Source organism: Apostichopus japonicus, chromosome 7 (genome assembly GCF_037975245.1).
Source record: "Apostichopus japonicus isolate 1M-3 chromosome 7, ASM3797524v1, whole genome shotgun sequence".
In the NCBI taxonomy this organism is placed as follows: Eukaryota; Metazoa; Echinodermata; class Holothuroidea; order Aspidochirotida; family Stichopodidae; genus Apostichopus; species Apostichopus japonicus.
The window spans coordinates 3,169,922-3,192,845 of NC_092567.1; the positions used below are offsets into that span (position 1 = coordinate 3,169,922).

At 36.5% G+C, this 22,924-nt stretch overlaps 2 protein-coding genes across 6 annotated transcripts in view; one reads left to right on the forward strand and one right to left on the reverse strand.

The window, feature by feature from the left end:
• The window catches only part of LOC139969995 (uncharacterized), a 958,452-nt gene that overhangs the window by 876,622 nt on the left and 58,906 nt on the right, over window positions 1–22,924 (forward strand). The window lies entirely within an intron of this gene.
• The window catches only part of LOC139969972 (uncharacterized), a 290,887-nt gene that overhangs the window by 192,432 nt on the left and 75,531 nt on the right, over window positions 1–22,924 (reverse strand). Inside the window, exons 9-12 of one of the 4 annotated variants that reach the window (XM_071975454.1) lie at window positions 15,411–15,472; window positions 11,068–11,103; window positions 3,991–4,055; window positions 70–3,501 (exon numbers count right to left, since the gene is read on the reverse strand). The exons of 2 other annotated variants lie outside the window; for them this stretch is intronic. In XM_071975454.1, the coding sequence (XP_071831555.1) occupies window positions 3,993–4,055; window positions 11,068–11,103; window positions 15,411–15,472 (161 nt within the window). In that variant the 3' untranslated portion in view covers window positions 70–3,501; window positions 3,991–3,992. Of the gene's footprint in view, window positions 1–69; window positions 3,502–3,990; window positions 4,056–11,067; window positions 11,104–15,410; window positions 15,473–22,924 lie in introns of those variants that run through there. One more of the 4 variants, XM_071975455.1, reaches the window with a different exon arrangement.

Here is a 22,924-nt window from a genome sequence, read left to right on the forward strand (position 1 = left end):
ATTGGTAAACTTTATGGCTTCATAATATCCAATTGGTTTAAAGCAAATACGACAAAAACTGAATAAAAATGAAGAGATCATGAATATTTATTAATCATTAACCGGCACCATTAATAAGAAGCAAAATAACGATACAAGAAGAATGAAAGATATGTATGGAGAGCCGATCATTGCATTTAAGGTTAATGTTAAACAAACAGAACATTATTTTCATTGCTATCATGTTAAAATCTTACTATAATACGTCAAAGTCACGTGTTCCTATTGTCTTCAAAGAAACGTCATAAGAGATCATAATAATGGAACAAAGAACTGGATTGAAAAACAATATATGTCATTGTTAGTAATTAATGTCTAAGACAATGTTTAGTTTGATTTTGGGTAACACAATCAATGGTATAACGGTAGACAGCCAGTCTTTGTTATTATGATAACATTGAACAATATTCTTCTTATATTCACTGTATTACGCGTGAGTAATATCAAAGATTAATTCATAACATAGATATAGGAGGAACGAAATAAAGCAACTAAATCTTGAAAGAAAGTAAAATTAATAAATGGTTGAATCTAACAATTAATGACTAAATATAATAATAATTACAGCAAGTATTACATGTAGTCTTAGAATTATTATATATCGAAGGAAAATATCGGAATATATAGAAATAAAGAAGATCTGAAATAAAATGAAGCCTGTAGAATCATTTATAAGGCGCATTAAAATAACAGTAGAAGAACCGAATGAAGAGTATATACTATACAGAGCCGATCTTGGTCTCTAAGGATTACTTGATATACATAATATTATCAGCTTTACTACAAAAAAATGATTTAATGCTAAAACAATCACTTGTTAACGTTCTCCTTATATTAGAGAAGACTGTTAATGAAGCAATTAATGAAGACAAAATGTAAAATTTCAATAATTATTCAAATCTACAAGTCTTGTATCTTAACGAATATTTCAGAAACGGTATTTCTAAAATTAAATGTAATTTTTCTCAAATGCGTGAGTGGCCTAAAGTGACTTGCTCGTCCATAGCTTACCTATCATTGAAATATTAAAATGATCTATAGCTTACCTATCACATAATATTAACATGATCGATTACTTACCTATCACATAATATATCAATGATCAATAACTTACCTATCACATAGTATTACAATGATCGATAGCTTACCTATCATGTAATATTAAAATGTTCGATAGTTTACCTATCACATAATATCAAAATGATCGATAGCTTACCTATCACATAATATTAACATGATCGATAACTTACCTATCACATAATATTATAATGATTGATAGCTTACCTATCACGTAATATTAAGTATGTTCGATAGCTTACCTATCATGTAATATTAAAATGATCGATAGCTTACCTATCATTGAAATATTAAAATGATCTATAGCTCACCTATCACATAATATTATAATGATTGATAGCTTACCTATCACATAGTATTACAATGATCGATAGCTTACCTATCATGTAATATTACAATGATCGATAGCTTACCTATCATGTAATATTAAATATGTTCGATAGCTTACCTATCATGTAATATTAAAATGATCGATGGCTTTTCTATCACGTTATATTACAATGATCGATAGTTTACCTATCACATAATATATCAATGATCGATAACTTATAATATTAAAATGATTGTTAGGTTTAATTCTCCTTTAGTCTCACAAACAAGTAGAAACTTTAATAGATGCAGTAAATTAAACACTTTAAGGAAATAAAATGAAAAGTGAAACACAGAGAGCGTAATATAAGGATTACTATAATGTACAGAACATTAGCAGCATAAATTATCATATTCAATCTTGTGCAGTTATGTAAGCTCACGTGATTGTATTGTCTTAAAAAGCTATGGCTTTACTTAGGACTAAAATAACAACGTATGGTAAATGAAGGCGATAAAATATTAACAAGAGCCCAACGGTCACTATGGTTCCTTTGTAAGTGAATATTAAAGTGTTGTATGCCATCACTCATTATCATAATATTTATGTATACATGTACCAGCTACTAAACAACAACTGTTTACCAAGTTTGGCTACAACCCGACTTACGGTTGCGGTGTTATTGCAATGGAGAGAAAATGTGGGCTCAGATGGTCCCAAAATATTGGGCCGCAAAATTCGGGCCCAAAGAAGTTGCCCCAAAATGCACTTTAGTTGGAAATAAAATCTGGTCCCACCAGCTCAAAAATGGGTGCGGAATTTGTTGGGGCCCAGATATTAACCAGCAACTGTATACCTAGTTTAGCTACAATCCGACAATAATACAACTACATAGCAAGTATGTCAAATATGCATCACTCAGTTGTTGAGTTATCACGGACTCAAGCAAGTGTCACAGACGCATATATACACGCGCGCCATCACCACCGCCAGGTTGGTTGCTACAGGTTCCTGTAGCCTTGACTCTTGTTAGATTTAAGACATTACGTAACCCATACGTCACAGTTGAAATCCAAATATAGTAAAAGGAGGAATAAAGAAACCATATAAAAGTGTAATCATGCACTCCTAGTTACCGAGTGTATGTGGATACAGTATGTAGAGATTATAACAAAAGCATTACAAACATGTCTGCTTAAGAAAAAGTTAGAAATATTAATAGAATTATAAGCGTTTATGTATTGTTCTGAGTAGTAAAGTGTTAGTCGGGAAAGGGTGGGGGGGGGGGTTGGTAAGGGAGGTGGAGATATGGGTCTGGAATTTGGATGAATCGTATCGTTATATACAATTGGACCGATGAAGGATGTTATATACCCTGCACTCGAGGAGTGCGTGGAGGCTGAGAGTAGGTCACCAGCAATAAATGAACAGGGACACACGAGTAGGTGGAGCAAACATTTCTCTTCATTTACGCAAGTAACGACGACTTTGTTACATACTAGGACAAAATTAAATTAAAATAAATACTGCATATTACCATTTAATTCCAATTCTACAATAAGCGTTCTGGTGGTGGTGCAAATGAATACTATAATATCTACTTGGTCTCCAATGTGGTGGGTACGTCATCCAACCCCTCCAACACTCCCTCCCCACCCCCACACCCGCCCTTCACATACACACAGAGAGTAAGGTAGGGATTGTGCTCTCTTTCTTCCCTCTCTCAATAGTTAACATCTAAGAGAAAAATAGTCTCATATAGTCTTCTATCTCTCTACAAGATCCATTTACAATGAATGTAAAAGTTACAGTCTTCATCAAGTCGCAATGCCGTTGTCTTGATAATATAGGCAATTGATGACGTCACAATCATACTAGACTAGTTGCATGTGTATTTCACTGGAGCTCTATCTGGCACTGTTTGTAGTATTTGGAAGATATTACCAGTTTACAAACTAATCTTTATTATATCCTTCCTCACTGAAATTACTGCCATCGTTTTGAGGATTGAGTGAATGACGTCACGATCCTGCTGATGATTGGCATCGAGAGATGAACAATCATTTTGCATTGATCTGTTATATAAAAATAAAATGATATATAGTAGGTAAACTTGTTATCGTAATAAATGGGACAAGCAAAATACTTATTAGTAGAACAATTGGGAAGTGATACCTATAATCAACCTCCTCCCCCGGAAAAAGCGCCAGCAGTACCATGAGCCAACCAGTAATTAAACCAACCAGCTAACCAAAACACCGCGACACGGGAAACAAGCGAACGATGTCTCTGTTAATGGAAGGAGCTTATCACTCATTTCCATACATTTACTCATGGACCAGCTTAGTTAATGAAAAATATAATAAAACCAAGTATAGTTGAAGCAAATGATATCAGAGACCAGATAAAATTGGATATCACTGATATAGGAATACAAATTCTGGTTACTGATGGAGATTATTTTTAATATATTAAGATTTTACAACTAAAAGTAGCTGACAATCACTGTGAACAAGTATAATTTTAAATACTAAGGTAGAGAGTAGTCAGCTGTATTGACTTACAGTTACTCCCGCCTTGCCTGGTTGAAGTTCGCCAGGCTTTTCTGATAACTCCTCTCATAGAATCCCTAAACAAGAGGAAAAGTATAAGTAATGAATATGTATAAGATAACACAGAAACAAAGACAATGCAGTAGATAGTTAAATGTTGTAAATCATCATATGCATCCATATTAAAAGTGTTATTTCAGATAAATCGATTCATGTTACATTAAACTTTGCATGTTTGCAAATGTCTTGACGATTTTTTCCAGTTTATTATTATTATTTCAGTTATTATTTTAGGGATTTCTAACGAGTACGTCCTGCGAATATTTTTAGTAGTGAACATGATATACACATGGAGGCTAAATCCATGAAACCATGGTCACCTATGCTGTGGTCGCTTGAATCCATGCTTGAAAGGACTGATTTGTGAGGGTTGGATTCTACAAAGTTCTACTGTTCTCTTGAAATATTGAAAATAGGTATATAAATAACAAAATGAATAGAGTATGTCAACAAATATTGACTCAAAGCACAAGGATGTCATCCTCTCCCAATCTAGAAAAGTGATTTCTGTGTAAAACTGGATTACTGTACAAGAATCAGTTCACTTATCTCCACACCCCACCCTCTTCCCTGCCGGTAACCACCAGATGACCTATCCAGGGATTTCCCATTGATATCACGATGAATCAATCAATTCAACCAAATGTACTATCACACATTGGTGCGATGCAGGGAACTGTTCCGTTCTGTTTTTAAGCTGATCCCGTCAACCTGAGTAGCCATTTTCAATGAAGCTGCAGGGTTTATCAATCTCATCATCATTATAGTTCATTCATTAATTTAATCGTTACAAAACCATATCCAGGTCAGTATAGGGGCCAAATCAAACTGGACGTGATTATGCAATACAAAGGTGAGAGTTCAAGAGCTGGTGAAGGGTGCAACATTCTTAGGATGCTAAAATGACCTGTGTACTCCATTCTGAAGGTAACCTGAGTTTGATCTATTTATGTGGTTTATATATTTCCAGCTGGACCCCACCCCTCTCCCTTCTTCCTCTAGAACTTTGGAACCAATCGGATCAGTTCGTGTAAAAGTTAGGTAAAATGTTGGGTAGGCCGTGTCACTATCTGACATTCATACTGTTGTACCTTTAAAAGGAAATTCCCTGAATTGATCACTATTGTTATCTAACGGGATAATTATTTTAGTTGGTTTTCTTGACCATGCTAGACTGGGTTCTGCTTTATGTTTTGTTTTGACGGAACTTGTGTTATCATTAGCATCTTTTATATTCAGTGGAAAGCTTTTAACAGTAAATGGGTTAATTATAAATGCATATCAAAATGCAAAAGACTATTGACAGTTTAAGTGTTAAATGCAAAAGACAGAGTCTTTGTTTGCTAGCGTTACCTTATTTTCCAAAACCATAATTTAATCATGGATAAATCGTTCAGTTTTATTAACCAGTCTTAATAACCGTCCCGATAACACCATGTTAAAGATGAACGGTGGAAAGGAGAGGGGAAGGGGAGGGAGTGACGGACTCAGACCAATGTTCAGAGGTGCTGAAAGCACTGCTCTGTGAATGTTCCCACGGTCAAGAGCTCGCTCAATACCCATTGTCAGTGGTCTTATTGGAGACACATTGCCTTCGCCTTGGAACTATACGAGCTGCTAATGTTCTGCCTTCCAACAGAAATACTTCATCACGTCAACTTATCCGTCACCTGCATGGTGAGTACACACCCAATTTCAATTTCAAGTACATTTTCGTATATATATATATATATATATATATATATATATATATATATATATATATATATATATATATATATATATATACAACGCTACTGTAGCATAAATACGTCCAAGCTGCACGTGTAAGCTACCGTCGTATTTGAAAATAATTTAAATAGGCCCTAGGAAGGCAGATAAAGCGTGACGTGAAATCAGTTCTCATGTTCATTCTGGGTCAACGCTGACATTATTCGATACTAAACGCACATAAGAACTTTATTAGTCAGCTGGATTAGTCAGGTTTTCACAACATATAACCTAAAAATTAAAAATAATAAGCAAAATGTAACCTCCTCAGTTGATGTTACATGTGTCATCTGTTTTTAAATGTATTTAGGCAACGAAATGTTAAAGATTAATGTTAATTAATATTTCAAAATAATTTTCGTTTAGAGAGAAAAAAAAGATGAGTAACTGTAATTCATTGTCTGCTCATTTGGACTAACATTAGAAAGGTTTGGTACAATATTCAGAAATTGGCTTTCATATTGCAAAGAAAAAAACAGACTAAAAACCACCGTAACAAAAATAAGTATACCAGGTTGTGCTAAATAAATAATAAATTAATTGAGATATGAACCAGCCTAAACCATTTCAAAATCTTACTTGAGTCTTTGAACAGACACACATTTGGGAAGTATATTGCTCAATATTTTTTTAATTTTTTTTTTAAAGTTTATGTTGGAAGAAATTCAACTCTCATACACGCAGCTTCAACTTAAATCACTATAGTGTCGTTAGCTACCTACACCGTTGCTGTCATATCTTTTATATAAACGGACCCGAACTGGAACTTACCTGATGCACCCTCCTCCATTTAATCCACTATGTAAGGGATTACGGTATTGACATGTAACAGGATATGATTTTAGTTGATTTTCTTGACCATGCTAGACCGGGTTCTGCTTTATGTTTTGTTTTGACGGAACTTGTGTTACCATTAGTTTTATCTTCAGTGGAAAGCTATTAACAGTTTAGGGGTTAATTATAAATGCATATTATAGTGCGAAAGACTATTAACAGTGTAAACGTTAAATGCGAAAGACAGAGTCTTTCTTGCTAGCGTTACCTTATTTGCCCAAACTATCATTTAATTATGGATAATTCGTTCAGATGTATAAACAAGTCTTAATAACCGGCCTAATAACACCAGGTTAGAGATGAACGGTGGAAGGGGGAGGGGCGGACTCAGACCGATGTTCAGGGGTGCTGAATGCACTGCCCTGTGGATGTTCCCAAGGTCAAGAGCACGCTCAATACCAATTGTCAGTGGTCTAGTTTGAACCGAAGACATTATGCCTACGAAGCCTTAAATACTCCGGGGGTTCTCCCTCAGGACCCATCCCAGCTGGCGAGTAACTTGGAGTCCACAAGGGGATGAGTTTAATCCATTCCCCTCCCGTCACTTCCGCACCGCCGATGAAAATGACAGTTGATGTCGATTAGATTTTTCATCACCATTTAAAGCCTAGACGCGACGGCGATTTTGTTCATCAATGAAAAGAAGTTTGAAAGTATTTGATGCATCCCGGGCCCCCAAATCGAAAATATACACAACGATCATATAATAGACTCCTGTCCGCCCTTCCCGTGGCATCCGGGAATTTCTGGCTACCATAGTACTATTGCCTGGAAACATGTTAGTTTGCTGGTAATAGGGCTATAGTCATAGGCGTAAGAGGCGGGGAGCTGGAGGCTGCAGCGCCCCCCCCCCCACCCACCAACCAAATATTTTTGTGAAACTTCGGGCAATATGCTGATAAATTTTCGGCACCTACTGAAAGAAAAAATAAATTGCAATGATGTAGCTAAAGGAAATCAATGAAGACTAAATAACCTTGCAATTATGAGCATTGAACGAGAGTTTAGGAACATAATAATGCAAGAACAAATGGAAGACATTATACATATTTTTGAAAGCAGGCGGGGCCGAAATTCTACTTTCATTGACAACATTTTTTACAGCTAAACGATTCAACCAGTCATGCATAATATGCACAACTGTTTGAGGAGATGTCGGTGAATGAAATGCCTGGTGATTTGAATTGCACCAGTACCTATATATTCGGTAATTCACCAGTGTGTTTTTCAATGGCTTTACTGATATTATTATGATCATTATTATTGTAACGACTTGCCCGAACATAATAACCAATATGGAAGTTTAATAACACGGCAAATGATTGTATGTAATTTGCATGCGATGTTATAACCGATGCATGCCTATATATGTACATTAGCACGTTGAACGCGCGCGTAGAGCGCGAAAAATGATGGTTATACCTTTCGGGCAAGTCGTACCAAAAAAAAAAAAATCAATTGGGCTCTTACGCTATAGTAACAATAAGACTTGACCTCGTTTTGTTTTTTGAGAGATGGGAGAGATGGGAGAGATAGAAGTTATAGTAATAGTGAGTGAAGAAGAGACACAGATTTGTGTTTTGTTTGGACAAAGAGAATCAAAACGAAAACCCTGTCAAAACAAGAAATTGAAAGTCAGATTACTTTCTTACAATTCCGGAACGACGAACCAGATATCAAGATGCTTGGAAGCTGTAACACATTGTAGAAAATATGAACTGGAAACACTTTTGGTGTCACGTGATGCAAATGATTTGACATATATATGTTTTATTTGCTAATTTTTCGCTCTATTGTGTTGACTTTACAATGAACGTGAATCCAGTGTTAACCATATGAGTCGCACAATTAATCAAAATGAATGTCTCGTAAAACACGAATTACCTACTATTTATTTCTTACTATATTGTTAGTTTCTCTGTACAGTATCAGTATAGCGTTTCATAATTCAAAATGAAAGGTAATCCGGACGTTGAAGGGTTAAACTGACCGATGTTTATGTAAGTATTGTTAAAGTTTTGACGGTTGAATGTTCGACATCCAAGGGCAATTTGCTTCCTTCATCTATGAAAATAGCTATAGATCTAAGTAATTAATTAATATTGTTCCTGTATCTCCATGGTTACACCTTACCGTTTGGTCCAATATTTCTACAGACCCCATATATTAAGATGTATTACAACGATTCTACTATGAGTGACTTCTTACACTTCGCCGAAGAAAGTTGATGGACAAAGGACGTCCATGAAGAGGGATGGGGTGGGGTTATTTTAACTTTTTCATCTAACTTTGGGTAACAAACTCTAGTTTTAAACAACGTAGTCAGACGAATCCTCCCTTCCTCCCACCGCCCTGAAACAATGGAACTACAAGCCGCTAGTTTTATGCCTTTCAGGAGAAAAACTTCATCACGTCAACTCATCCGTCGCATGCATGGTGAGTAAACACCCAATTTCCCTTAGTAAAATTTCGTATATACAATGCGTCATGTAGCAGTAATACACCTTAGCTGCAAGTGTACGCTGACGTCGTATTTGAAAATAATTAAAATGAGCCCTACGAAGAAAGATAAAACGTGCCTTGAAATCAGCTTTTATGTTCATTCTGAACAAACGTTGACATTATACTAAACGCCCATAAGATCATTATTTGTGAGCTGGATAAGTCAGATATATAATGTAACAAATTGAATTAAAAAGCAACATGGAACCTCCTTAGTTGGTGTTATATGTGTCACCTGTTTGTAAATGTGTTTAGGCAACGATATGTTAATGATCAATGTTTTCATTTATTTTCCAAAATAAAATTTCATGTAGAGGAAAAAATATGTATAATTGTAACTCATTGCTAGCTCATTTTGACTAACATTAGAAAGGTTTTGTACAATATTCAGAAATTGGCTTTCATTTTGCAAAAAAAAACAGACTAAAAACCACCGTAAAGAAATTAACTGTACCAGGTTGTGCTAATAAATAGTAAATTAATTGAGATATGAACCAGCGTAAACCATCTCGAAATCTTACTTGAGGCTTTGAACTGACACACATTTGGGAAGTATATTGATCAATAAATGTATTTTTTTAGTTTATGTTGGAAGAGAGTCAACTCTCATGCACGCAGCTTTATCCAAATCACTATAGTGTCGTTAGCTACATACGCCATTGCTATCATGTCTTTTATATAAGCGGACCCGAAGTGGAACTTGATTGATGCACCCCTCCTACATGTAATCCACTCTGTAATGGATTACGGTATGACGTCATCACTCAGTCACTAAAACATCAACCGTTCATTTCTACTAGTTTCCTTATATGTCATATAACAACAGTTCGCTACCAGATAGTGATTTTATGACACAGTGTATGCTCTCGTTTCACCATAATTCATGATGCTATCACCCAACGGATACCCTCCTAAACCATCCCCAACTCCTCCCCGACCCCAGGGAATGATTTTATTATATTAAAAAATACCGGAATAGAGATTTATGGTAGATTTGAGTATATACTTCTACAGTTAGCCCTTTGAGTGTAGAGAAAACTGTTACCCTATAAAAGTGAGATTACAAATGTTTATTTTTTTATATCAGTTCCTTTCACGGTTAATAAACTGTGGAAAAAATGTCAGGGAGAAATTAATGAACAAAGGATTTTCTAAAAGAAATTTAAAATATCTTCTTGATACTTTTTGAATTGCTCACGAATTATGATATGCACTACAGCAGAGTGAAATAAAATAATCATGAAGCATCTGCCGGTGGGAGGGGGGGGGCGGATTGACAGTTTAAAAGTTATATTCCAATATTGTGTGAGGCTTGTAACACACCATAACACCTGACTAAACTTATTTTAAAGTCTATCCGTTTCTTTGTTTATCATTTCTTTGACTGTGTGTGCGGAAGGAAGATTATTTTGGCCGCATCTAAACTTGACATTGAGAACAGTGCTATCACCAGTACGAGGCATAAACTTGTAACTGGCCTATCTGAATTCCCTGTTCGATACACGACAATGATAAATCTTTCCCCCTGATGAAAAAGAAAGTCTAATACTCTTTTGTCCAGGCGCGTAGCCAGGAATTTGCCAAGGGAGGGGCGAAACTGTAGATTCGGCATTGCAAACTATCTAAGCGTAGCGCCACCATGATTGGCGCGAAGCGTACAAGAAAATTTTGGCTGTAAATGCCTCCCAGATCGCCGGAAATGGCACTTCCCATGCCTTGTAAGTTGCATCTTAGCATTTTCTCTTTTGAAGATACTAGCGATATCATAAAAACCTTTAAAAATTTTGTAAAAAATATGCTCAAGGGTGGGGGGAGCGGCTGCTTTTGTTTTATTTCTTTGTTCAACATTAATTAATACCTCTTTGTTTGTTATTAACATTACCGTTACTAATTAACAGGAATATGAATATTTGTCTCTCTTACCTCTTCTCCTGGAAGATTGCCCAGTCCGTCACAGGCCTGAAAGGAAGAGAAATATTATATTTCATTAGATTTTGAAATGGAATTTCAGGAAAATATAATATGGCGAAGCAAACAATGTATAAGTTAGAATGATATCTCTTCAAAAATATCGCAGTAAATTATTCCTGGCAGGTAAACACACATCTGCATTGAACACACTAAAGTCAATAAAGGAGACAGACTCGTCAATGTAAGATGCACGGACTTAATAACATTAATATAAACATCAGCTTTGAAGGGAAGACATACTGTAGTTAGTTTTAAACCAGTCATCAAACACTGAGTGACGTCATCAAACACTGAGTGACGTCATCAAAAATTGAGTGACGTCATAATGACCAACTTCTCACTGAGATGATCAGATGGATACAATGGGCAACAGAGAAGATGACGAGTAGGGAAAAGAGGGCAGTATTTAAAGATAGGCCCCAGAACATCGTTGTCAGAAAAGAACAAATCCTTGCTTAGTCCACAAAGCAGCATATTGGTAACAACCCCCCCCCCCCCCCCTTCGTCTAAGATGGTCTGTTTCTATCGTATTGTTAGTAGTGTAAAGATATCCATCAAAGTTTTGGAAATGTAGTTGTCTGGTCAAAATATACAAATAAGAGACACAGTGGGATAATTAAATAGATATGTTAACAATTTAAACATTTCACTAAATATAATAAACCTTGCACAAATTTGTTTCATTTCTAAATTTACCCTGTCTATGTATGTTCAAATGGAAGTTTGTACATGCGCACAAAAGACGTTTCTTGATAGTTAAATAAAATCTTAAGTTTAACACCTTTGGTTGAACTTTAATGCAGTCACCTCTAGTTTGATTTTCCTTGCATGTTAAAATACATCTAGTTGATGAAATCTCCCTAAATAAAACACACTTGTTTCTTTGTTTCAAGTTAAAACCAGAGCTGCCGTTTCATTTATAAGCCTACTTGGACCCACATATTTATGTCAGTCACTCTAATCTAAATAACTTATAACATATAATCAATAGGGATCCCTCAAATCCCATTGCAACTGACACTATTAGAACGAGTAACATTTACTATAACTTTGCTGCGTACAGTGACGTCACAACGTTAAGATTCTAGAGATGAAAATTATGCATCGATATTTTCACCAATAAAACATTTTTGACTGATTAGTTGTGATGCTTTTTAACAAAATTCAGAAGCAATATACGGCACGGGCTTAAAATATATTTATATCCGTGACGTAGTATCTTGAAACAAAAACTTATTCATGTGCGTGCTCATTTTCAACATTGTGTTCGTATACAGCGTCACATAATACGTGTCTACGGTTATATGGTTACCATGGTATCTAGACAACAGAACGAAGCAGTAGTATAATTGCCCGCCACACACTAACTGGTATTATGGTCTTGTTGTGTAAATGTGCGTGGAAAGTGATTAATCACAGCTCCACCGAATCATCGGTAATGATTTACACCACAGAGAGAATCTGGTGCCACTAAAACAAAAATATTTGCAAGATCTTCTTCTACAGTTTATTACAAATCCCGAATATAATATTTTCACAAATTACAAAATAGTCTTCAATCTTCTTTCATTCTATCAATAAACGTATCATCTTTTCCTTCATTTATATCAATCGCCAAAATGTCCAGCATTCACATTCTGGAAAACGGTGAGTCGGATGTTCACAAGCAATTTCGTTTATCTATGCACTCCACACACAAATCACTGGCAATGTAAACCCGTTTCTGGTATGATTTCAAAACCATACAAAGAACAACAATCTTAAATCGCGCTGCTTCGCATCGGTCACCATCCGTTACATTACCAGTTCATCCTCATTTCTGACCATAAACTACAGGTATTTAATGTCCTATACACGTGAGTGTACGTGGAACCGTCGCAGAAACATTTACCTTGATAAATTTGAGTAAATAATTGAGTAAGATTGAACTTAGAAGAAAGGATAGCAAAAGTGTACTTCTGTACTTCATGTTCTACTGAATGTTGAAATGCTATGTTCGTTTGTTAGTTATCATACCAATGCTCGTGATTCACTTACAGACTTTTATCTCAAAAAATATATTTTAAAGATATGTATTTCTGTTCACTTCCAGATTTTTATAAGTTTGTTTCTATACGTTTGGAATAAACGTGATACAAACGTCTACGTGAGTTTTTCCTGTATTATTTGGCGCCCTCAACTCTCCACCCAATCCTAGACACTAACAATAAGTAATTAATGAGACTGGAAGGTTCGGATGTGGCAATCAACTATCCTATACACTTGAAGATAATTCTTAAGATAAATAAGCAATTAGCAGATAACATATCATGAATATTTAAATCAGATTATCAGTTACCGACTAAACCGTTGTTGGAACAACTCCACCCACCCTCCCCGTCGTCGAATGTATGTATTTTGGTGTCTGTTCTAAACACGAGGGAAATAATACGAATATTTGTCTTATATTAATATTTTATCAAGTGAGTGCATATATTTTAGTTACCGTGGTATCCGTACAAGATAACAACAAAGCGGGTTGGTAGAGCTACACATATATAATACAGAGTTTCTTTCTGTTTTCTAATATATTCCCATTTTACACAAATACAATTATTCACCCCCAAGAAAAAAGGGAAAAAAAGAGAAAAAAAGAAGAGTATTAGATCGGAACCCTTGAAATGTCATTAATAAAAATAGCTCCTCTTCACTTCATATATACAAACAATGACAAGCATTACCATTCAGAAGAATATACCAGAGTTTATTGGTTTTAAAAAAAAAACCAGACCAGTCCTTTCATTATATTTAAGCCTGCTTAGACACACACACTTATGCCAGTCACGTATACACTAATCTGGATAACTCTAATAATTTAAGCAAGTGATCATTCAAGCTTACTTAGCAACACAGTTAATTTATTAGCAAGATTTAATACAATAGAAGAATACCATAATGGATATTTCTAGCTTCTGTATTTTGTGTTGTTTTTGCTACAATCTGCTGGTAACAAACTTGACCGTTAAAGGAAAGATAAGGACCTTGAAAACTTAATGTTACTTTATTTCACCAAAATCACACCAGGAAAGATGAGTGTAGACAGATATATTAAAGGTTTGAAACAAACAAATGATACATGACAATAACTTTGTGGGACCTATTATTGTCTGAATCTGATTAAACGATAAATAACTCACTAATAAGAAGCAGTCATGTGGTTGTAACAACATACCTAGATCTCTTAATTAGTTGCAGGGATATCCAGTTATGTGTGAATACTATATGGATTGGTCAACGTTACAACCTATTACGTAGCATGCAGCTTTATTTAAATTTATTAAAACCTTTACGCATTGAATAAATTCTCAACATTATTTGAGTTTAACACCAAGAGAGTATAGAAATCAACTTAAATTAAGTTTTTAGGGTCAAATTCCACATACATCTGTTCCTATTACTAACTTCCAAATTTTACCCATCACCATCCTGTGCATTTGACCAATTCGCAAAGAACTATAGAAATGGGTAAATTTAATTTGATTAGATATTACTTGAATCAAGACCAACAATTTAAAGTAATGTATCTCTTAGTGTTATAATGTTGCATGGAAGACCCACGTCTCACACCATCAGAAAAAAAAACTAAAAACCTAAACATGACCAGTTAAAACCAGAGAGCTGGTACAGTAAGATACAAGGTCAGTTAAACGGACTGTTACGACTGTTGGTATGTGCTATAATGAACAGTTACACATAAATTACAAAAACATACCCGTTCAATATGATTTATAACATTCTACGCTTTCATCTCAGAATAAACGTGAAGTTTATTGGATGCAAATTCACAACCTCGAATATTAATACAAAGGCATGTGTCAAAAACGATTGTACAATATACAGCAAACCTGTCCAAAAGGCAATCTTTTAGCTATAGCTATATGTTTGCAATATTAAACTGGCATAGAAATTGTACTGGTGTGTCAATATAGAACTGAACGCTGAATGAGATTAATTTAGATAATGTTCACACCCAAGATTCCATCCGCTCTCTCCACAACCAATAACCCCCCTGCCCCCTGCCCCCCTGCCCCCCCCCCCCTTGGAAGTAGGAGCGGGAAGATGTCTTAAAGTTCTTTCTTTACGTCAGCACTTCTAATATTACCAGCAACACGTACACTTCACATATAATGTATCACTACATTGATTTGTTTACACTTACTGAGGACTGAAACAGTGCTAGGGCAGCATACCGCAAATAAGCTGACCAGACTTGCATTATGAGCAATAGCTGAAAGAAAGGTGATCAAACTCGTTACCTGCCATTGACCGGTTTGTAGATTCAGACGACGACAATTGTTCCAGTCGATACTATTCCAAACTGATGAAAAACATAAAAGAGAGATATGTTAATGATAAGTGCATACTTGTCAGAAAATGAAGTTCAAATATCGACGGTTTAGAATATTCTAAATAATGCACAAACTGACTATGACTACATCGTCTCTGAATCTCTCTCTAAGCCGTTATCACGAGATAATTTAGTAGCTTTTATACAAACCTCTGTCTAAAATTGGCAAACGTATTTTTAAGCAGTTAATTACGTATGTTTATGAGATTGAGCAATGATGACATCATCAGCAGTGACGTCACTCCACCATTAACAATGGGAATCTCGATGTGCCCTTTAAACACAGAACAATAAACGAGCGTACAATGTGTACGAGTCTGAGAAATAATGTTGAGGGTCGGAGATAGAGAGGTTTGTATGTATTTACATTACTATTAATGAATTTAAATAATGAATGTAGGTAGAATCTTAGTATAGATGTGTTATTGTACAGAGAAATGAAACATTTGTTTGCTTGTGATGTTTGTAAACTATTCGGTTTCAAGATATTCAGCATTATATTGCAACGCATTAGTGACGTCATCAAAGATAATGAAAACCACTAATTTATATATTGATAATAGAAAAAGACTAATTGTTTTTGGAATTACTTTATTGAGTTAAATTATAGAGCTACAAGACTAGACAAATAATCGTCATAATCACGTGATCGCATTTTCAATGTCCTGAGAATATGTCAGTTGTGTACACTAAGGTGTATATGTCTTGTTTCCAGCCACTTTATTGGGAAAGTTGTATTAAGACTAAATACATCAATCTCTCTACTTGTCCCTTAAAGCCTGTTCCCACGAACGCGGGCTTGCTTCACTCTTGATCGACCTATTAGGGGGGGGGGCAAGTTGCTCCACTGTTTTACTGCGTGGGAACGGGGCAAGTCCGAGCTTGATCAAGCCCCTCATGAGAGGTGGGGTTAGGACAGCTAAGCACGGGTAAACTTTGACAAATGTAAATAAACAATTGCATTGGGGTGTAAAAGATACGATGGATTTTATCAGTTGTGGTTTTTGCCGCTTGCCTATTTCTCTATCGACATCGACTGTGTTTATTCTCAAATTAGTTGTGTGTACAAAGGACCAATGCAGTGAGAATAAAGGAATAAAGGAACGTAAGGCATAGCTGAGTAGTACACAGTGTAGCTGCCCGCGTATATCCGCATACATACAGTAAAAAAGTTTGAGCTGCTTTCTTGAAGACGTCCAGATAACCGGAAAGCCCATTATTATTATTATAAGTGTTCAAACGATTAACTAAATCGGAATCTGCCCGATTATTGCATAATCGGAACATAATCGGAATCGGTAAAAATTAGTTATGTTATACCGATTATTCAATAACATATGGAAGGTGAAAATATAATGATTCAAAAACATATGGAAGGTGAAAATATCAACTGATTTATTAGGTTTGTTCTTTTACTACGAAACATTAAAATAAAGACACCCTCTTTACGTCTTTCACAATCTTATTTCATCAAATTAGGCTGCCAGTGTCGCCGATTTTGCTTCCCTCGTGGTTAGTGACTTCATATTTTTCTGAACAGTTAGCATGGTAACAATACCAATTTCGCGAATTAACGATTGTGCTGGATATATAAATTATAAGGCCTATGTTGACTAGCTGAGTATAGGTCAGGGTCGGAAATAAGCCGGCGACGGGCGCTTCTAAAGCACAATTGTGAAGGCGAACAAGAAAATTGTGACATGCTAGGGTTTGCAGTAGCAGCGCGAATCGCGCAAACAGTTCTCATAATCTCGCATCAAAGTGCGGGAGGGTCGCGCACAATCATCGGGAACTTCTCGCACAGTCACTGGAAAATTACGGCCTCCACTTAGCAATTTTCAGTACCAGCGACAATAACCTAAAATCCCTACAAATCTCCGACCACATGGTAGCCTTACTTCACACGAAACCCCATGGAAATCTAACCTAGCCATCTGTTTATTGGTTTAAGCTGTGGCGCAAATAAAAAATCAAAATATCCATGAAAAACTGCAATCGTCGACCACATGTTACCCTAACAACCACATTACGCCAATGGGAAATGTAGCCTAACCATCGGTATGCAAAAAAAAATACCAAAACGCAATACTTTGCGTAGCTTTGTTTACATACTTTCCTTGCTGCTATCGTCGCGCGAATGATAGCCGAACGCCACACGTACTGTAGTCAACGGGAAAATCTAGCCTAAGCATCTCTTTATTCGCTAAAATTGTGACGCAGTTAGCTAGAACTAAAATATCCATGAAATACTGCAACCTTCGACCACATGTTAGCCTAACAACCACATTAAGTCATTAGGAAATGTAGCCCAACCATCGGTTTGCAAAAAAAAAAAAGGAGCTTTGTTTACAACTTTCAATCAGTTGGAAATCAGCAGTTCTTTGGAAGGTATGTGCTATGTCTTAAAAAGGGAATGTTGTATTTTACGACGGTACATCGTGCTGTGGCGATGGATTGAAAGTTTAAAGTTCGATTAGTTTTCAGCGGTATAATGGTTTCGTTGGTGGTGAGTGGTTTTATCCACACACGAAAAAATACATGATTTAAGGAAAGGGCACCTACGGTACAGCGGAACTAAACCTGTGTTTCCTATTTCAGTTGATGAGTTATTGGGTTTTCGTCATATATTAGGTGGCTTGACGTTATTTGCTGAACGATTGTAAATGTTTGTGTTTAAACTTTTAATGGATTTTTTTCTTCTCCAAAATAGCTCCCCACCCCCCCCCCCCCCAAGCCCAGTATTAATTCCTACCCTGGTAGGTATGTTAATGCATTAAATGCTCCGTAGTGCAGTATTTGATGCACTAATTTGTAATTCGATGTTTCTTTTTTCTCACAATTTGCAATGGGCCATACTTCCCTGCCCATCACTTCCCTTTTACCGTCGACCCTCTTATCTCCATTTTGTTTAAACCTTCCGATGTTTGCTGCGATGCCCTCAAAAATAATTTAATTTCGGCAGAATTGCTGATATGCCTCTAATCCATAGCCGTCGCAATTAGCCTAACAATAGGTTGTTACATTGTAAACAGGTCTCGGAATACGGTCTAAAATTTTGCTCAAATCAATTATGCACAAGTGAATGAAAATTTTTCATATGATAAATACAATATTTGAGTAGTATCTAGTTGTTATGATTTCCTTACATCAATCTGGTAACATTCTACAGGTAATTATAAACAAGTTACGGTGGTACCATTTGCTGTTCAGTTTGATTGGCTTAGGCTTACATTTTCTATTTGAACTTGCATGGAGAAATAATGATGTTTATCTTCAAGTTCGTAACATTTCTATTTGTTCATAAACGGAATCATACTGAAAACAAGTACAAAATAATGTCGGAACGAAGAAATATGTAATTAAAATTTACACTTTTGGTAAAGATTGCAGATTGATGGTTTGTCTGAGATACTTTTTGAGATGGATATTTTGAGTTACTATTCTTAGCCCATGTCAAGCCAATACACGTCGAGGTGGTTAGGCCATTCGCTTAGCACAGTGCTTAATAGGTAGGATGTCATATTTTCGTATTTTGGAAATTTGTAAAAAAAAAAAAAAAAATCCAGAGGTGATTTGGTACATACAAAAGGATACCTAAGAGCCTTCTATTACAATATAAGCAAAACTAAACAGAGGAAAATCACAACAATAATTGTTACTATCACATACTTATTGCCGAATTCGATTAAACGGGATATTTTCTCTTTCTCAAATAATCGGAATCGGCCCGATTATGAAAAAAATAATCGGTAATCGGTATTTTCTGTTAAAGCATAATCGTTTGAACACTAATTATTATTATGATTATTATTATGATTATTATGGTTATTATGATTATGATTATGATGATGATGATTATTATTATTATTATTATTATTATTATTATTATTATCGATATTTCCCTTTACAATATGTCGCAGAAGTACAATGAGCGAAGTATGTGGTCGGACGATGAAGTATTCGCATTGCTTGGCATTTGGTGCGACGAAAATACTATGTCGAAACTTGATGGGACAAGCCGCAACGCTCCTGTGTACCGAGATATCTGTATGCGAATGGGAGAGAAAGGCTACGGCAGAACGGTCAGCCACATAAAGTACAAATTGAAAAACTTAAACAAAAAGAATATACAAAACTGCTGGACCACAACACTCGTTCGGGGAGACAGAGAAGAACAATCTAGTTCCAATAAGAACTGAGCCTGATATTGGGAAATATTGCTGAAATAAAATTCACGGATCAACTTTACAGCAAAATGATAAACAACGAAGAGTCTTCTGTTCAACCTAACGTCATGTTACACACAAATCACGAAAACACCGATGCACTACATTATATGACGGCTCAACGATTTTGTAAAACATATAATTTATATTGAATTTCACCGAAAATTAACAAAGAAATTAAACTGTATTCAAACGCGGTATTTGTTGTGATTACTGCAGGAACTGTATGGAGCGTGGGTTATGTCGCAATCTGCATTTTCGAAGATGACGTCACGTTCTCAACTGTTCAAGTATATTTGAAATATCCATCCTAAACGATTAAAAAAACGTTTCTCTGTCAAACGCATATTTGGAAAATTATTGATCGTTTTTTAAGGTAACGTCTATGGGCTACCAGACAATTCTTTTAAAGATAGCATAATGTTGTTTAACTGGGGGGGGGGGGGGGGACTATCGGGGTTTTGGCAGGCCGGCGAGTTTTCGTTTCACGAAATTCAGACTATGGTCCGAAATAAACAACAACAACAAATAACGGTGAACGAAAGAAAAGACGTGATACCAAGAGCGTAGGAACCGGGGAGGGGGGGCATTAAAAAGACCAATCACATCAGCAGGATTCTCACTTGTTCATCTGATCTGATCGCCGCGCCAACCTATACAACTTACGTTCTTTGAAGAATAACAAGACGGTTCAAAGCATTGCGAACTGATAAAACATCGGACTGGGATTGAGGGTCAACATTTGTCAATAACCTACAGGTATCGTTCGCTTCTCGACGAAAATCATGCAAAAATTGTTCTTTGTCTGTCATGCGTGCCATTGCGTTGTATGTTGTACCTTGCTTGCTAGCTACAAGTACACTGCTTTCACGCTGGGGGATTAACACTAGCTCAGACTGAGCATGGTAACAAAATTCGCTGATGTGATTGGTCTATTTAATACTCGTATTAATTCTATTTAATGCGCGTATTAATTATATTTAATGCCCGTATTAATTCTATTTACGTGGTAGAAAAATTCGCTGATGTGATTGGTTTATTTAATACCCGTATTAATTCTATTTAATGCCCGTATAAATTCTATGTAATGCCCTTATTAATTCTATTTAATACCCGTATTAATTCTATTTAATGGCCGTATTAATTATATTTAATACCGGCATATGAAGCTGCATGGTGATTGGCTGAGAATTAATGCCGGTATTAAATAGAATTAATACCGGTAATAATTTTAATTCGTACGGACATTAAATCAGCAATTATTTCCCGTATGGCCTACCATAAACGTTGGCCGTATCAGGAAAGCCCCGGTAGAAAATAGCGCGTGTGCGCTGCTTGGATGATATATGCACGTGTCGAAAAGACTCACTGCATATCTGTCGATCGCTGTTCGTATTCTATATTGCAATAACCTGGTTCGGACGTTTTCCAAGGTTTTCCAAGCCTGCCGCTATGCCCGGAGTTAACTCGTTGAAACATGTTCAAATTGCAGGGCTTATCTGCGGTTACAATTTTAGCTCTACCTACTGTATGCATGCTTGAAACAAGCCCGCGTTCGTGGGAACGGGGTATTACATGCACCGGACAAATACCCCCAGACAAAAACCCACGGACAATTACCCCCCCCCCAAGTCAATAACTCCCCGGACGATTAACCACCGGACAATGACCCCACGTACAAATACCACCCGGACAATCCCCCCAGGACAACTAGCACCCGGACAGATACCCCCCGAAAAATAACCCCGAGGACAAAAGCCCCCCCCCCCGGACAACTACCCACCCGGACAACTACGTCCACGGGCGAATACCTCCTAGACAAATTAACCCCCGGATAAATACCCCGGACGAATTTCCCCCTGGACATATGCCGATAGCTATATGGGACGGATGTAGCGACGGATACGTAGTTCTTTTTTAGAGTTTAGTTACCCGCGGGCCTCAACATATACCCTGGTCCCTCGGGCAACTGCAAGCGCATATTTACAATTGGATCAGGGTGCCGGTTAAACTAGGAAGTTGTCATGGAACAAATCCCTGGTTAAACTGGCACCACTAGGGTCGCCGTGTGCCCTGGCACTTTCAACCTCCTCCCGACTTTTTTTAAAAAGATTCGAGTTTTTCATATAAAAGCCCCAAAAACTCCTGGATAGTGTTTGACAACGGACCGAGGCCCGGGCAAGATAGGTGGGGACGGCGGTTGAAGAAGCACGAGGGGGGGGGGCGGGTTTGGCATTGGTCACTGATGGTAGTAACTATTAATTTACTATTAGTTATATTGACACTATTCTGTATTATTAATATCCGAACAATTCCGGCTTATTGCGACTTACCATTTTTAAGTTTTCTTCTGAGTAATTTTACTTGATGATTTGTTATGTTATATTACTGTATGTTAGTTCTTATATCGCGCTTTCTATGGCTTTATCAAATTTGGTTATATCAGAATAATAATCTGATATATCAGATTAAGAAAATTTGCTTTCATGGCCCTAACAGGCTTTCGTACCACGGGGTTCACCAGCTAAAGGTCCGCTTGGTTCACGGGCTCGGGCGGGGTGGGGGGTAATTGTCCTCGGGGTAATTGTCAAGGGGGTAATTGTCATGAGTCCGAGGGGTATATGTCCGGGGGTATTTGTCCGGGGGGTAGTTGTCCGGCAACTCTTACATGTAGGAGGAAGGTTAGTATAATCTATCATCGTGTTACTATGACTTGACATGCACAATTATAACATTGAACAATAACACTGTCCACATTTCTAAGAAGTTTCAAGAAACCTACATTAAAGTATATTATCGACATAAGTGTTGATGGAGACAAAATACACTTAAAACGTACATGTAAACAACTATGAATGAAGATATCATATCAATATAAATTATGTTTTGTGTCGTGGTTTGTCTTTCAGAACATCAATAAGGCCGTGATAAAACTACAACACGAACTAAACAGAAATATCAGCAGCAATTGTAGACAATTACAATACTTGTTGAATTGAAATAGAACAGACCATTGTAACATCTCTTTGTTTCTGTTTGTTGACATTTTCTAGACTAGACTAGACGAGCCTAGACTATTGCAGCCGGTCTTACAAAGATATCATAATTGCAGTTCGCACTCTATTAGGCCTAAACAAGCGGCCGTTTTACCTGTTCAGATCTACCTTTCTGCTATAACTAACTGCTAGTCCCTACT